At 45.1% G+C, this 17,591-nt stretch overlaps 1 protein-coding gene and 1 non-coding gene across 2 annotated transcripts; both read left to right on the top strand.

The window, feature by feature from the left end:
- The first annotated feature begins 11,793 nt into the window (after nt 1–11,793).
- Nucleotides 11,794–11,875, top strand: TRNAS-CGA (transfer RNA serine (anticodon CGA)). Its single transcript has one exon. It is a non-coding gene; the product is annotated as a tRNA-Ser (tRNA).
- Nucleotides 11,876–15,861: 3,986 nt separating this feature from the next.
- Nucleotides 15,862–16,272, top strand: LOC138364854 (saposin-like protein 11). The gene has a single exon (XM_069324836.1). It carries the CDS (start codon nt 15,862–15,864, stop codon nt 16,270–16,272), a length of 411 nt encoding a protein of 136 aa, XP_069180937.1.
- The last annotated feature ends 1,319 nt before the right edge of the window (nt 16,273–17,591 follow it).

Raw genomic sequence — 17,591 nt, 5'->3', positions numbered from 1 at the left:
GGCTCAACGTCCTTGTGGACGAGTTTATAAGCTTGTTAAATGTTTAATTAATGTAAACAACACCATAATTCAGGAAAGTTGTATAGGTTTCGCAAGTGGTTGTGTAAATGCTTTTGTAAATTGTGCAAATGAAAAAATACTCTTACACAAAAAGGTTAGAGTAGCTTAGGCTATTTCAACCCTCCTGTATTTTCGGTATCTCCAAAATTCCTACCCAAAATCCCAGCCTATCCTCCTGTTTAGATAGTAACACTGAGGACTATTGTACAAGTTCAAGAATGTTTATTGAGACAAGAAAGAAATACCTCTCAAAGGGATAGAGTAGCTTAGGCTATTTCTATCCCCCTTGTACTGTTGTACATATACCGACGTATGTGGAAAATTCCACTCGCCATATCCATATTATCTAAAGAATGTAATATTTCCATACATAAATATTTCCTCAGAAGCCTTCATGACCATTTGATCAAGTACACCATGGGGCTCAATGCCTATATAACATTGTACATGTGATTTCAAGAATCTAGAAGCTTCCACATAGTCTAAAATATTGTTGGAACAAAATAATAGCTTCCAGTGACGTAATTTCAAAATCCTTAATAAAGGACAAATTGTACTATTAAGTACTGTCAATAATCTTTAAATCCACTAAGTGTTTAGCGTGTAAGTAAACTTTATCGCAATAATCAGTCTAAATATTGAAAATAATTTTATAATCGTTCCCGGCACTTCAACTGGAGCGGTGGGGGGGGGGGGGGGGGGTTGTCGGTCGGGGTATGAGCGCCTAGAACAGTACCTGATCATCCTGTTATTTAAGATACGCTACTTGGAACAAAAAGTTCAAAAGTAGCACGGGCTATGGTGAGCCCGTATCATTCCTGATCATCCTTTGTGGACATGGAGGCTGTGCATGTGTGCAGAGTTTGAGGACAGTTTCAGTAGACACTTTCAGCACAAACTACTTTTCTAATCACCAGTAATCACTCCCTAAATATTCGGGGAGTCCCTGATCTATAATCTTAAGCTAGAATTCGTCCATAAGAATTTATATTAGTGGTGAGAGTGAACTCGCGTACCCAGAGACTTAACCAGGCTTCCACTTTTATTTAATCTTTGAGGTAGAGTCCCTCGATTGTTTCAGGCGTGGGTTGGACAAGTATATGAGTGGGATTGGGTGGTTATAGATAGGAGCTGCCTCCTATGGGCCAATAGGCCTTCTGCAGTTACCTTTGTTCTTATGTTCTTAAATATCCATCCTACAGTAAACACTACTAAGGAAATCGATCAATATAAAGCTGCTTATCTTAATTATAATACAGTACTGTATGATCTCCTGAGAGATCATACAGCTTTGTTGATCGATTTCCTTAGTAGTGTTTACTGTAGGATGGATACTTAAGAACATAAGAACAAAGGTAACTGCAGAAGGCCTATTGGCCCATAGGAGGCAGCTCCTATCTATAACCACCCAATCCCACTCATATACTTGTCCAACCTACGCTTGAAACAATCGAGGGACTCCACCTCAAAGATTAAATAAAAGTGGAAGCCTGGTTAAGCCTCTAGGTACGCGAGTTCACCCTCACGACTCTTCAATGTATGATCTGAGAGATCATACAGTCTGACAACTTGCCAGCTTAGGCTCCGGTCCTCAGTTTGTGGATAAGTTAATAATTGTTTTAGAGAGTGGATTGGCCAATGGTATGCTTTATGGCATTAATACATCCATATATAAATTAAGAGGCGTTAGGCAGCGAGGCAGTGCCTCACCAATTACAGTTGATTTACCTTCTTCAGTAACTGAGCTTATTTTATTGCTGAATATTCATATAAATCTGAATGTCTATATCTTGTGTATATAATTCTTTAGTATAATTCATCGTTCATTTAATTGCCATATCCATTAATCTTAATTTATCAAATTTATTTTATTGCATATAATATGTTCTATGCATATTGCGCATGCATTATCCTTATATTATACAATTACTTTGTCGAGAGTATCAGAACAATTGATAATTGGCTGCTACAATATTTCTAGAGCTAGGTTAAACTATGTACCTAGTTCAGATCCTTGATCATGAACCATACCAGTATTTACAGGGATAGAACTCTTTATCAATTTATCCTTGTAAAATATACAAGCTAAATGTGTTGGAATACCCGCAGGTATAATGTGATTCTGCTATCAATGATCTAGTTCAGCCTTGGGACCCTATCTGCTACAGCCCATTACCAGTATCAAGGACACAGTGTAATTGGACTTACAATCCAAGCATAGGACCCCTTGCCCTTAGATAAGAATTTGCATGTTTTATTTTTTGCATTTTTAGTGATTTATATTCAGAACTTTATTTTCAAGTCCTATGTAATTCTCTTCATCAACATAATCCCTGGTATTTCTCCTACAACATATGACGCAATTAGAAAGTAGAAATCGATACCATTGAATTTGGACAACTCTGAAAATATTTGCGATTTATGTTACAAAGATTAACTTAACCTTCCTTGGCCTGATACACGATATCTGAGGCTTAATATTTTATTATAGTGTACTTAAGTGTGCTATACTAAGCCTAGGAATATTTAAGTTTTTTTTAGCTTCATTTGTTTTCGGATTATAAAGAGAATAGTTGAAAATTCTACCATCTAATTGCTTAGAACGTCAATCTTTGTACTAAGGTGCACATAGTTTCAAAAACTACTATCTAAACTGGGTGATGAGTTGCCAAATCCATAGTCACAAATAGTAATATTTTACATTACAAATACATGTTCATTCATTCAATAGTTGTCACATAGTACACGTTACAAAATATATATTACAAGAATTTCTGTATTACTCTCTCTCGGGGCAATGTGCTTGAACCTCTTGAGTATTGATCATTATCACACATCTAGACAATCTGATGTGGAACACTTACTGATTTCTGTGGAGAAAATAAATCTTTGTTCACAGACATCTGCACTGTATTAGCGCTTGTATTTCCAACCTAATATTAATTACATGTACACAGTCCTTCCATGAATGGTAGGGCACTTCCCCTACCGTGCCCGCCTGTGGGTAAACAGCGCTTCGGATTCGTAGTCCTGAGGTTCCGGGTTCGATCCCCGGTGGAGGCGGAGACATGGGCAAAATGTTTCTTTCACCCTGATGCCCGTTACCTAGCAGTAAACAGGTACCTGGGAGTTAGACAGCTGCTACGGGCTGCTTCCTGAGGGGGGTGTAACAAAAAGGAGGCCTGGTCGAGGACCGGGCCGCGGGGACGCTAAGCCCCGAAATCATCTCAAGATAACCGTAGTGGAACGTACGAACCCCAGCAAACCACGCAGCCCATCCTCGTAAGGTGTCCCAACGTCAAGAAACTGCCGTACTAAAGTGCCCGTATCCTAACCTACCAGAGGACCCCAAACAGAAAACGGGACAGTATGTCAATTTTGGGAACCGCTATAATTTTCTAGCACGGCGATTTTTGGCCTTGAGTAAAGTATACGTCAAAATGCGACGCTCTCTTACGAGGACGGCTCGAACCACGACCCCGATCTACAGAAAACCTGATTATTACGTTGTTTTAATTTGTACTGATACGTCGTAGAGGTTTTATTATTAAAACACGACCAAAGATCACATTCACTCCAAAAGAAATCAACCACTTACGGGCTATTCATGCCCGTGCCGCCACCTCTTGCGGTGGCTTAATCTTCATCAATCAATCAATCAATTCAGCTTGTGGCCTACCAATCTCTGGGGACCAATAAGGCCATTAGAAGGCTTACACTAAGCCACACACACGTGTATCTTAACCCCCTGGGTTATATCCAGGCCTAAATTACCCTCAGTGTATCTGCGCCCAGAAAATGGGGGTATACACCTGTTGAGGGGGGGGGGGGATCATGGTTCTTTTACAGGGGGTTGAGAAGGGAGGAAGGGGTGTGTGTGGGGGGAGAGAGGGGGGGGGCGGCGCAGCCCATCAGAAGGGAAGTCAGTGGCGCCACCACCACCACCAGGCGACCAGGCTACCTTGCGCTGTACCAGGGTGCTGACGACCTGAACTCTTCGCCACCCCTCCACCACCACCACCAGACGCCCGCCACCCCCCACCCGCTGCGCCAACACCCACTCCCCACCCGCTGCGTTCACGCCCACCACCAACACCGTCATCCAAGTAGGGAGCGACCTCTACCACCACCACCAGCAGGTTGGTGGTTCATCTCTCCCTTTCCCCCCCCACCCCTCTCCCTCTACTCTCCCTCCCCCCCTCTCCCTCCCCCCCTCTCCCTCTACTCTCCCTCCCCCCCCTCTCCCTCTACTCTCCCTCCCCCCCCCTCTCCCTCTACTCTCCCTCCCCCCCTCTCCCTCTACTCTCCCTCCCCCCCTCTCCCTCTACTCTCCCTCCCCCCCCCCTCTCCCTCTACTCTCCCTCCCCCCTCTCCCTCTACTCTCCCTCCCCCCTCTCCCTCTACTCTCCCTCCCCCCCCTCTCCCTCTACTCTCCCTCTCCCTCCCCTCTCCCTCTACTCTCCCTCCCCTCCCTCTTCTCTCCCTTCCCCCCCCCTCTCCCTCTACTCTCTCTGCTCTCCCTCCCTACCACTCTCCCTCCCCTCCCAACACGGCAAATATTATCTATCATTACTAATTCACTCTCCATTTCATTTTCACTGCCCACACTTATCTCTCCCACCCACTGTTCCTGTTCCTCCTCCCCCCACTACCACACCTGGCCCCCCCCCACTACCACACCTGTCCCCCCCCACTACCACATCTGACCCCTCCCCCACCACCACACCTGTCCCCTCCTTCACCACACCTGTCCCCTCCTTCACCACACCTCTCCCCTCCTTCACTACACCTGTTCCCCTCCACTACACCTGTTCCCCTCCTCCACTACACCTGTTCCCCTCCTCCACTACACCTGTTCCCCAGGCATCTACATATCAAACTCCCACCTCACACTTCTCTTACGGGCTCACCATAGCCTGTGCTACATGGACACTCCGTCCTGAATAGCTAAATCTTTAACAACAACAATCACATTTCTCTCTGATTAAAGATGAAAAAAGATGACAAATCTCACATAACAAGTTAGTCTCGCTCCCGTGCTAGGAAAGTTCACTACGGGCTCACCATAGCCCGTGCTACTTGCAACTTTTCGTTCCCAGTAGCTGAATCTTAAACAACAACATGACAAATCTATAACACTGTATTGTATAGAGACGGGGGAGGGGGGGGGGCGGTCATTCCAGAACCATCGCCAGGAATCACCTGTTGTCGAGTAGTTATCTGCCAGAAGACGCGGGAGCTAATGGTTTGAACGTCAGTATTGCGGTTCTTCAATTTATTCAAACCCGTCGCGTTTTTAACGTATTGGTTGAGTCTCTAACAAATTTGACATTTTGGGGGGAAAACGGTTTTCTAAGTAGCCTCATACGTCTCATTCTCATACGTCAGGCTGCGAGCAGCCGCGTCTAACAGCCTGGTTGATCAGTCCAGCAACCAGGAGGCCTGGTCGACGACCGGGCCGCGGGGACACTAAGCCCCGGAAGCACCTCAAGGTAACCAAGGTAGCCTGTCCTCAGGCTAGGCTCGTCCAACCAGCGGTGTCGACCTTAAATAGCCTCATTCATAACACTCATTCTCGTGAATTCTCATGAATAGACTCATTCATTGTAGACTCATTCATTGTAGACTCATTCATTCATTGTTAACGTATTGTGTGTTCAAAATTTGTATTTTTTTAAATATAAGTTAATATTCCATAATCGAATCTCGATAGTTAGGCTTCACTTAGGTTAGATTCTGTTGGCAATTATTGGTATTTGCAGTACGTGAACGAAGCATTTAGAGTAACTCATCCTCGACTCGAGTCCATTACATCCAGCGGTCGACCCCACAGACGCATTCATAATGTTTTACATGTTGTTCATTCAAAACATAATGGCTGGGTTAACGAGCATTTGGACTTTGTTGATGAGGATGAGTTGCGGTAGTACAGGTGGGTTCGTTATCGACTCATATTCGCGTATACCGGGTTCGAATCCCGGAGGGGGGGACAGAAATGTTTGGGCAAGTTTCCTTTTGCCCAATGCCTCTGTTCACCTAGCAGTAAAGAGGTATCCGGGAGTCGGGCAACTGTTGTGGGGTTGCATCCTGGTAAAAGGTCAGTAGTTCGACCTTGGTGGGACCTCGATACAAGCGTAACGTGTGTGTATATATATACAGGCTGCCTGTCCCTGACAAAGCTGTATCTTGACGTAAAGGCTCTCCCTGGTGGGCATGACACACGTTAACTGTTTCTGATGATTCTGCCTTATAACCAGCTGCTCTGCCTCCTATAACGGAGTACCTGCTATACCTCGTATAGCAGCTCACCCACTACTCTACCTCGTATAGCAGCTCACCCACTACTCTACCTCATATAGCAGCTCACCCACTACTCTACCTCGTATAGCAGCTCACCCACTACTCTACCTCGTATAGCAGCTCACCCACTACTCTACCTCGTATAGCAGCTCACCCACTACTCTACCTCGTATACCAGCTCACCCACTACTCTACCTCGTATAGCAGCTCACCCACTACTCTACCTCGTATAGCAGCTCACCCACTACTCTACCTCGTATAGCAGCTCACCCACTACTCTACCTCGTATAGCAGCTCACCCACTACTCTACCTCGTATAGCAGCTCACCCACTACTCTACCTCGTATAGCAGCTCACCCACTACTCTACCTCGTATAGCAGCTCACCCACTACTCTACCTCGTATAGCAGCTCACCCACTACTCTACCTCGTATAGCAGCTCACCCACTACTCTACCTCGTATAGCAGCTCACCCACTACTCTACCTCGTATAGCAGCTCACCCACTACTCTACCTCGTATAGCAGCTCACCCACTACTCTACCTCGTATAGCAGCTCACCCACTACTCTACCTCGTATAGCAGCTCACCCACTACTCTACCTCGTATAGCAGCTCACCCACTACTCTACCTCGTATAGCAGCTCACCCACTACTCTACCTCGTATAGCAGCTCACCCACTACTCTACCTCGTATAGCAGCTCACCCACTACTCTACCTCGTATAGCAGCTCACCCACTACTCTACCTCGTATAGCAGCTCACCCACTACTCTACCTCGTATAGCAGCTCACCCACTACTCTACCTCGTATAGCAGCTCACCCACTACTCTACCTCGTATAGCAGCTCACCCACTACTCTACCTCGTATAGCAGCTCACCCACTACTCTACCTCGTATAGCAGCTCACCCACTACTCTACCTCGTATAGCAGCTCACCCACTACTCTACCTCGTATAGCAGCTCACCCACTACTCTACCTCGTATAGCAGCTCACCCACTACTCTACCTCGTATAGCAGCTCACCCACTACTCTACCTCGTATAGCAGCTCACCCACTACTCTACCTCGTATAGCAGCTCACCCACTACTCTACCTCGTATAGCAGCTCACCCACTACTCTACCTCGTATAGCAGCTCACCCACTACTCTACCTCGTATAGCAGCTCACCCACTACTCTACCTCGTATAGCAGCTCACCCACTACTCTACCTCGTATAGCAGCTCACCCACTACTCTACCTCGTATAGCAGCTCACCCACTACTCTACCTCGTATAGCAGCTCACCCACTACTCTACCTCGTATAGCAGCTCACCCACTACTCTACCTCGTATAGCAGCTCACCCACTACTCTACCTCGTATAGCAGCTCACCCACTACTCTACCTCGTATAGCAGCTCACCCACTACTCTACCTCGTATAGCAGCTCACCCACTACTCTACCTCGTATAGCAGCTCACCCACTACTCTACCTCGTATAGCAGCTCACCCACTACTCTACCTCGTATAGCAGCTCACCCACTACTCTACCTCGTATAGCAGCTCACCCACTACTCTACCTCGTATAGCAGCTCACCCACTACTCTACCTCGTATAGCAGCTCACCCACTACTCTACCTCGTATAGCAGCTCACCCACTACTCTACCTCGTATAGCAGCTCACCCACTACTCTACCTCGTATAGCAGCTCACCCACTACTCTACCTCGTATAGCAGCTCACCCACTACTCTACCTCGTATAGCAGCTCACCCACTACTCTACCTCGTATAGCAGCTCACCCACTACTCTACCTCGTATAGCAGCTCACCCACTACTCTACCTCGTATAGCAGCTCACCCACTACTCTACCTCGTATAGCAGCTCACCCACTACTCTACCTCGTATAGCAGCTCACCCACTACTCTACCTCGTATAGCAGCTCACCCACTACTCTACCTCATATAGCCAGTTTAGTGGCTACTAGGGAAAATTTATTTATTACTAAGCAAATTGAACAATTAAAACTCAACAAATCTCCAGGGCTCGGCGGAAGTATTTGCTAGGATGCTTGAAGAATGTAAAGAGTGGCTTAGTGAGCTCCTTGTCTTGCATATTTCAGTCGAGCAAATCCTTAAGGGCGGGAAATCTGTAGACAGTTTATAAGAAGGCTATCAGTTGCCTCAAACAATTGATAATTGTCATTCATTCATAGCTTGAATAAAAATGTGAATTAGTTAGGATTAAGAGCACGTCGACCAGGGAGGGAGCCGGTCGGCCGAGCGGACAGCACGCTGGACTCGTGATCCTGTGGTCCCGGGTTCGATCCCAGGCGCCGGCGAGAAACAATGGGCACAGTTTCTTTCACCCTATGCCCCTGTTACCTAGCAGTAAAATAGGTACCTGGAAGTTAGACAGCTGCTACGGGCTGCTTCCTGGGGGGGGGGGTGTAACAAAAAGGAGGCCTGGTCGAGGACCGGACCGCGGGAACGCTAAGCCCCGAAATCATAAACACACACGTAGCTGAGGGGAATAACAAATTAATTACCTAAGAAATGAATTAATCTTAACTTACTGCTATCCTAACGAACCTTACTTATCCTAACCAAACCTAAATTAGCGTAACCTGCCATAACCTATCCTAACCAATCCTACTTTAACCCAGCTTTCTCCAACCTAACCAAACATACCTAAGCCAACCTATTATAGCCTGGCCTCACCTAGCCAAGCCTTACCAGACTTTAGTAAACAACGTTCCTGTAGCCAATGGTGCAGCATGCTACTCCCCCCTCTCCCCCCCCCTTCATATAGATCACACCAACCATGCTGAATGCTTCATCAACGGGCCCTATACTCACCTCGGCTACACCAGCCTCGTGACCAGAATTAATATCATTAATGAAAATGTACTCTCCTTGTGCGAATTCACACACACAACACGCGACAGATCCAGACAGAAACATAAACACAGACCTTATGTATTCACCTAGTTGTGTTTGCGGGGGTTGAGCTTTGCTCTTTCGGCCCGCCTCTCAATTGTCAATCAACTGTTTACTAACTATTTTTTCCCACACCACACACACACACACACTCAAGGAAGCAGCCCGTGACAGCTGACTAACTCCCAGGTACCTATTTACTGCTAGGTAACAGGGGCATTCAGGGTGAAAGAAACTTTGCCCATTTGTTTCTGCCTGGTGTGGGAATCGAACCCGCGCCACAGAATCACCAGTCCTGCGTGCTATCCACTAGGCTACCAGGCTCCTGTGTGTGTGTGTGTGTGTGTGTGTGTGTGTGTGTGTGTGTGTGTGTGTGTGTGTGGACCTGACACCTCGGACCTGACAGTCCTGGTCCGGGGACCCGCTGACCCGGAAGATAAGCCACAACGGACACTTTAGGTCAGGTTTTAAGTGGCGAGGCGGGAGGAGAGGCGCTCCATAAGTGGGCCAGGGGACTCCCCTGGGCACTAGTTATCAGTCTACTCACGATGCTAGACGATAAACAACCCCTCACCACTCATTATAGGACCAGTCACAATCCACCAGTCAGAAGATAATCCAACCAGTTAGATGGCCACTCCTCCCACAAGGGTGGACAATCACATTCCACGTGTAATTTTAGAGACAAATTCCGCTTCTGGTTATAAAGTTCCACAAATAATTAGAGGTTGATGGCATTCCGTTCAGAATAATGTATAAGATTAAGCATACCATCGTATGTTATACTTAACATGCTCATTATTTTATACCTAAAGAATAAGTATAACATACGATTCGTTAGGTAAATTGCCTTTTCTTCTTTATACTAACAAAGACCATTTACTCTCCCTTTAAATTGAGAGAGAGAGAGGGGGACTGGAACTTGAAGGAACTCGAACAATTAGGCCCTTGACCGGAACCGTTTCCGGCCAGCATTGCTACACCATAACCCACATTGCGAGCCAAGAACAACGATATTTGTCGTTAACACACACACACACACACACACACACACACACACACACACACTAGCTTAGTCAGGAAATTATAAATAGGATGGACTGGACGTCACAGCCCCGCACATGCCCCTAGCCATCTACAGTATGGACAGGACACTAGGAGGCAGGAAGGACTAACTAGAGTCCCTTGGTGCCCAGAGATTGAAAGCTCCCCAAAGTTGAGCTTAGACAAGAGCTTAGCTCGATTGAGAATTAAAATTAGTGTCTTCAATGGTGACCAGAACATTATATATATATATATATATATATATATATATATATATATATATATATATATATATATATATATATATATATATATATATAATATATAATAATCTGATCTCGACCTGCTTGTTGTCCACTCAGCTGCTCAAGATTGTGTGCCGTGTTTGGTCAAATATTTATGCCTTCAAAGTAATTTATCCGACTTAAGTGTTTTATTTCCATTCGTTTAAAATAAGGTAAAATGTTTTGCCAATGTTGTGAATAGCTGCCATGGATGGAGGAGAGGGGGGGAAGGGGTTGGGGGAGTTCAGCGATGCTTTGAGGGGGATCATGAAGGATTCCAAAGGATCGGCAACTTTTTGAGGGTTCGGTAAGGTTTAAAAAGAGCTTCCTGCAGGTTTAGTAGGCAATTCTCGAGGTTCTGAAGATCTCTAAAACATTTATACAGGATTTGGGAATGTCTTTAGACAAGGAAGCCGGTCGGCCGAGCGGACAGCACGCTGGACTTGTGATCCTGTGGTCCTGGGTTCGATCCCAGGCGCCGGCGAGAAACAATGGGCAGAGTTTCTTTCACCCTATGCCCCTGGCATAGGGTGAAAGGGCATTTTACCTAGCAGTAAAATAGGGCATTTTACCTAGCAGTAAAATAGGTACCTGGGTGTTAGTCAGCTGTCACGGGCTGCTTCCTGGGGGTGGAGGCCTGGTCGAGGACCGGGCCGCGGGGACACTAAAAAGCCCCGAAATCATCTCATGAAGTTCCTCCATGAGATCATGAGGTTGTTATTAATGCAGGATGTGGGGGAAGATCTTAGAGGCTTTCGATTTTGTTTTGTGCTCGGGAAGGTTCTTGGGTTCAGTAGAAAGACTTGTGACTGTGTTTAGAGATTGAGAGACTTCGACCCCGCAAGTGTGCCGAGGTCTCTCGTTCGTGCGCTAAAGACGCGAGTTGCCGAACCGACATGTGCCACCGACAAGAGTGCCGACTGCCTCATGTGGATCAGACTGTGCGACTACGGCAGTAGTGGATGCCGAATCCTCCTGCCGGACGTCCACTACGGGCTCACCATAGGCCGTGCTACTTGGAACTTTTTGTTCCAGGTAGCGAATCTTAAACGACAAACGGGGGGACAGGCAGCCAGTATAAACTGGCTGCATGTCCCCCGACAATTAATTATTAATCATTATACGCTTATTACCAATAGCTACTCCAAATAAGACAATACAAAAATAATTTGCGTTTATAAACATCCGCAGCTGTGGTGTCCGAGTGGTTAAGGAGATGGACTCGAAATCCATTGGGCTCTGCCCGCACAGGTTCGAATCCTGTCCACAGCGCGGTAAATTTTCCGAGCAGGTACATAGATGTTTCCTGGAGTGTGTTGGCTCTCTTTGGCTTCATGTAACCCTGTGACCTCACCAAACAACCCACGTCTCTCTGATTTTACTACACTCTAAGCAAATTAAATGAAGAATGAAGAAATACTTAACAAAAATGCATTTAGAATTGATGGGATCTATAATGATCGAGTTTGATGAAAGAATTTTGATGTAGACGTATGTTAAAATTTGTAGGGAGGTCTGGTAGCTGAGGGGACAGCGCGCAGGGCTCGTAATTCTGTGGCCCGGGTTCGATTCCCGGTCCAGGCAGAAACAAATGGGCAAAGTTTTTCATCCTGAATGCCCCTGTTACCTAACAGTAAATAGGTACCTGGGAGTTAGACAGCTTACGGAGCTGCTTCCTCTGTGTGTGTGTGTGTGTGTATGTGTGGAAACAAATAGTAACAGTTGATTGACAGTTGAGAGGCGGGCCGAAAGAGCAAAGCTCAAGCCCCGCAAGCACAATGAATACAACTAGGTGAATACATGCCCCGAGAGAGAGAGAGTATCCCAGGGGTGACCAATGAGCCGTGCCCCCACAACGCGGCCAGAGTACTGCTCACCGCGATGTTCTCCTGCTGGAGCTACGTGTAATAAACACGTTTACACAGGGCCGCGAAGTGGGTAGCTGATGTTTAGGAAGTGATGGAAGCCGGAGATATTTTGGGGTAAAGTGGAGGAGGCGAGCGAGTGAAAGGTGTACAGTAAATGTAGAGGAAGATAAGGAGACAGGTAAAGCAGGTGGAGGCTGCTGGGTATGTGGGCATAGGGAGGGGGGGGGGTTAGATATGCCATGGAAGGGGTAGAGATACCTGGGAGGGGGAGAAGAGATACCGGGGAGGGGTATAAATAATAATGGGGAATGAACTAGCTCCACGGGAGACATCTCCCGTCACGCAGGGTGCAGTCGCACCTCCACAGATCTCCAGTATCAGCTCTTGATACTGGTAATGGCTCAAAAGCGCCACCACTTACAGGCTATTCATGCCCGTGCCACCTCTTGGGTGGCTTAATCTTTATCAATCAATCGAACTAGTTCAATTACAGCCTCGCTCCTGTGCTAGGTAAGTCCACTACGGGCTCACCTTAGCCCGTGCTACTTGGAACTTTTTGTTCCCAGTAGCTGAATTTAAAACAACACGAACTAGCTGTGGCTTTATGACTTCATGCGGGTTGAGAGGCGGGTGAGAGATGGATGTTTATAATAACTGGATGGTGAATGGGGGCGGTGGAGGGGGGGGGGGCTGGGACGGGGAAGGTGGGAGATGGGGGGGGGGGGGGGGGGTGGAGAGCCCGGAAGGGTGACGGGGTGCATGACTAGACCGCTACGCGCGCTCTGTAGCATGGCGGATAGCTACCTCAATGCGTGACAGCGTGACATAGCGTGAGAGCGTGGCACAGCGTGCCATGGTGACCGTGACAGTAGCGAGGCCCCAAGAGGTGTCCCTCACAGCATCACCGGATGCCCCAGTGCGCTCTGCCTATCTACATGATAGATAAGCACTTTGACTTCGCATAAATTCAAAATCTCGACTTTTAACCTTCGAGTTACAGTCGGGAGATTTTAACCTATCATGTTCAAGCAGCATGAAATCCTGAAGCAAGGGTATAAATTTGTTTTCGTATGAACTAATAATTTAATGTGATAGCAGTCAGGGGTAATTTGACTCATAATTACAAGAACCTGTCACGAATTTATGTACAAAGGAGTGAATCCCATTTCTTGGTGTATATACACAGCATTTACTGTAGTCCTGGATAATGTTCAGGACTAAAGTATACTTGGATTAAATTATAACCTTCCACAAGTCGATAGAGTACCGAGGTGTAACTTGAAAGAAGGGTAGAAGTAGCCTAACCTATACATGCCCTTTGGGATGTGTTATATTATAATGGTAAACGTACCTAAACGTTGTATAACTTGACTTCCTATCCTGAGATTTAAAACGCTACATTGCTGCAAAATTTCACTGAAAACAACCCGTCCTCATCAACAAGCAACAAATGTTCATTAAGTTGACCAGACCACACACTAGAAGGTGAAGGGACGACGACGTTTCGGTCCGTCCTGGATCATTCTCAAGTCGATTGTGAGAATCGACTTGAGAATGGTCCAGGACGGACCGAAACGTCGTCGTCCCTTCACCTTCTAGTGTGTGGTCTGGTCAACTTACTTTAGCCACGTTAATGTGGCTCATCGCCTGCAAATGTTCATTAATCCAGCCGCTCAACGTTTATGAATGTAAAAACACTACACACGACTCGTACAACTAATGACATATTCACTTCTCGAGCAGTGCTTCGTTCCACGGCCTCTGCTAGAATCCCACCTCTCTAAATGCTTTACCCCACGTACTGCAAAAAACATTTTTGGCCAGCAGAACCTAACCACCTAAGTTAGATCTAACTATTTAACACATAGTGGTATGTAATGACATTACCTTATATTTAAGAAAATACAAATTTTGGTTGAGTTATTAACACTGGTGAGTGCGTCTTTCGGTCCTGCTGGGGGGGGGGGGGGGGGGGGGGGGGGGGGGGGGAGCGCTCAAGGAGGAGCCTAGCCTAATGACAGGCTGGGGGGGGGAGGCTCTAGGAGGAGCCTAGCCTAATGACAGGCTGGGGGGGGGGGAGGCTCTAGGAGGAGCCTAGCCTCAGGACAGGTTGCACAAAATGGCTCACACAGGGGGAGTTTAATCCCATTGTGGTACTGCGAGCCTCATCATAATTTAACAAGATTTGCTGTAAGGTAATTTGCACGATCGTAATTTGCATTACGTAATCTACAATCACTCGTTAAGTTCACTTGGTAAAGGAGTAGCGGAATTCCGATCAATGTATATCATTATACTTTATTACTTTTCAGATGGTGAGAAGTATTTCTTGTAATTTGTAATGATTTTTTTCAATCAATCCCTTAGGATATTTTAAGCAGAAGGCTATTGTGGTACATTACACAATCATCATAAATGTGCTCCTAATCATATATTCACAAGGCTCTCGGAAACAATCACAGGAAACTGCAAAATTTAAATCTATATATTTTGTAATACTAAATCACTTAACGGATGTAATGGTGTTTTGGTGGCAGCCATTTTTGTAGCTTAGCCTAGCATTTTAAAAGCCCTACAATCACCTTCTGTGGTTGATTGTCCAATAAATCCCTGAACTATATGTTTAACAAATAGCCCTGTTTATAGCAAATAGGACAGTTTAACCCTGTCCATGGAGGACAGTTTAACCCTGTCCATGGAGGACAAGAAAATGTATATACAGTCTAGTTAGCATTGTTAGTGTGTGGCCACGTCTGTGGTAGAAAATAATAAAAAAAAATGCCCCAGGCAGCCTTTGAACTACCCTCGGTGTAGTATGAGGAGTGGTCAAAAGCACAATTATTCTTGCATACGTGCAATAGCCCCATACTCTGGTATTAACTATAAGATATATATTAACTATAAGGCTCAAATATATAACACAAAACATCAAAGACATCTTTCATTACCATTAAACACTCATCCTCCGCAGCAGTTCACGCCTCATATTCACGTTTAAAAAAGGTTCAAAATTATACGGAGGACTCGCGTAGTAGTAACAAGATTATATCGGTACAATCCAGGCAGCTGCTCGGAAGACACAGAAAGACATGGGGTCAAATGAAAATAATTTTAAGGATAAAATCAGGTGTTACATTCTATGCAAATTATCCGTAATTCTTGACAGCTATGCAATGATTCTAATACGTTTGATATACTAGTTTGGTTAACTATTTTAATCGAAAACAAATAAATTATTGAGCATTCTTGGTCAGGACGAAAGTTACGAAACATTAGGCTGCATTTAGTTGTACCTGATTCTTCTGTTCCCCCCCTTGCAGTAGATAGACCAATCCGAGACTTGTCATCCCATCGGTGAGTTGTTAGCCAGCACGGAAGCTGGAGACAAGTATGTCAGGCTTCCATTCCCTAGCAAGGGATGCCCCAAAACCATCCAGGTTCAGGGGCCCCGCCTCGGAGTTCTCACGAACTCTCAAGATCCCGCAGTTCTCACGAACTCTCAAGATCCCGCAGTTCTCACGAACTCTCAAGATCCCGCAGTTCTCACGAACTCTCAAGATCCCGCAGTTCTCACGAACTCTCAAGATCCCGCAGTTCTCACGAACTCTCAAGATCCCGCAGTTCTCACGAACTCTCAAGATCCCGCAGTTCTCACGAACTCTCAAGATCCCGCAGTTCTCACGAACTCTCAAGATCCCGCAGTTCTCACGAACTCTCAAGATCCCGCAGTTCTCACGAACTCTCAAGATCCCGCAGTTCGCGAAATTAATTCCTTGGCATCATATTCGTTTACATATTTAATCTGTGCAACCCGTCCTCCAGGATAATGCATCACATTTTTGACGTGTAAATCCTCTTAAAGCCAAAAACTCTTGTACTAAAAATCATATACCGGCTTGCAAAATTGACGTGATGTGCCGTTTTCTATTCGTCGGTCCTCGGGTAGGTTTGGGTTGGGGAATTTAGCACATCAGTTTAGTGACGTGAAAGCTCGAGAGGGCGGGCTGTATGATCATGGTGTTTTAAAAAAAATCACACCAGATGAATAATTTGCGCAGCGAAATATTTACATCCGTAAATATGATTTGTATTGTATGAGGTTTTTTTTTTTTTTGGGGGGGGGGGGGGGGGCGGGGGGTTGATTATTTCTGTTAAGTGTTTCATCAAAATTATTGGTTTTATTGTTTTATTTTGTTATTGTACCCAATGGGTGACATATATATATATATATATATATATATATATATATATATATATATATAAATATATATATATATATATATATATATATATATATATATATATATATATATATATATAAGCCTTAATGGTAATGCTACGTTAGGGCAGGAGAGTCTTAGTAAGACTTGGTACTGTTATATTAGGCTAGATAAGACTTGACTGTTTTATTAGGCTAGGTAAACACAACACGCCTCCATACCAATCTAACAAAATATATTTAAATAAAGTATATAATAAAATATATACATTTGTTCATAATTAAATGAAATCTCAAAAACACTTCTTAAAATTAACAACCAAAACCAGCTGTTATCCACGGGAAATATATTTACAGCGTGTTTAAGTGCCGTGAAATAAGATGCCGTAAGTATTTTCCCAAGGTGTAGATTTAGTGCCAATTATATTTGATCGGGTCATGATGCGTGTTGACTGATTGTCTGTAGAGTAGCTTCTGAATGCTGTACGTTCAACTGTAGACGTACGTGTGTGTGTGTTTTAGAATGAATTTGCGTCTTTACTCCTTTACGAAAATGTGATTCGTAGGTTTTGCGAACTAGAACTCTGAAAAGCAATTTAATCTTCAGGCTCGGGTAGCGTTTAACTATGTCATAACATCAGTATTACGGAGATATCTTTCGATTCCGGAGATATCTTTGGATTCCGGAGATATCTTTGGATTCCGGAGATATCTTTCAATTCCGGAGATATCTTTGGATTCCAGACTCTGCAGACAGCCTTGTTTGAAGCGAATCTTAAGTGTTGACTTCTGAATCATCACGGAGACGGAAGCAATATAAAATTATATCAACTAAGTGCAACCTTTATTACATTTGCTTATTACAAATCGCAGAAAATCTGCATATAATCTATTTAGTGGA

This window comes from Procambarus clarkii, chromosome 15, assembly GCF_040958095.1.
Source record: "Procambarus clarkii isolate CNS0578487 chromosome 15, FALCON_Pclarkii_2.0, whole genome shotgun sequence".
Lineage (NCBI taxonomy): Eukaryota > Metazoa > Arthropoda > Malacostraca > Decapoda > Cambaridae > Procambarus > Procambarus clarkii.
Note: the sequence above shows the minus strand (reverse complement) of the source record. Positions and strands in the feature narration are given on the sequence as shown.

What these genes read in the sequence shown, in the direction of transcription:
- LOC138364854 (XM_069324836.1), top strand. Translation starts at nt 15,862, where the DNA reads ATGTCAGGCTTCCATTCCCTAGCAAGGGATGCCCCAAAACCATCCAGG.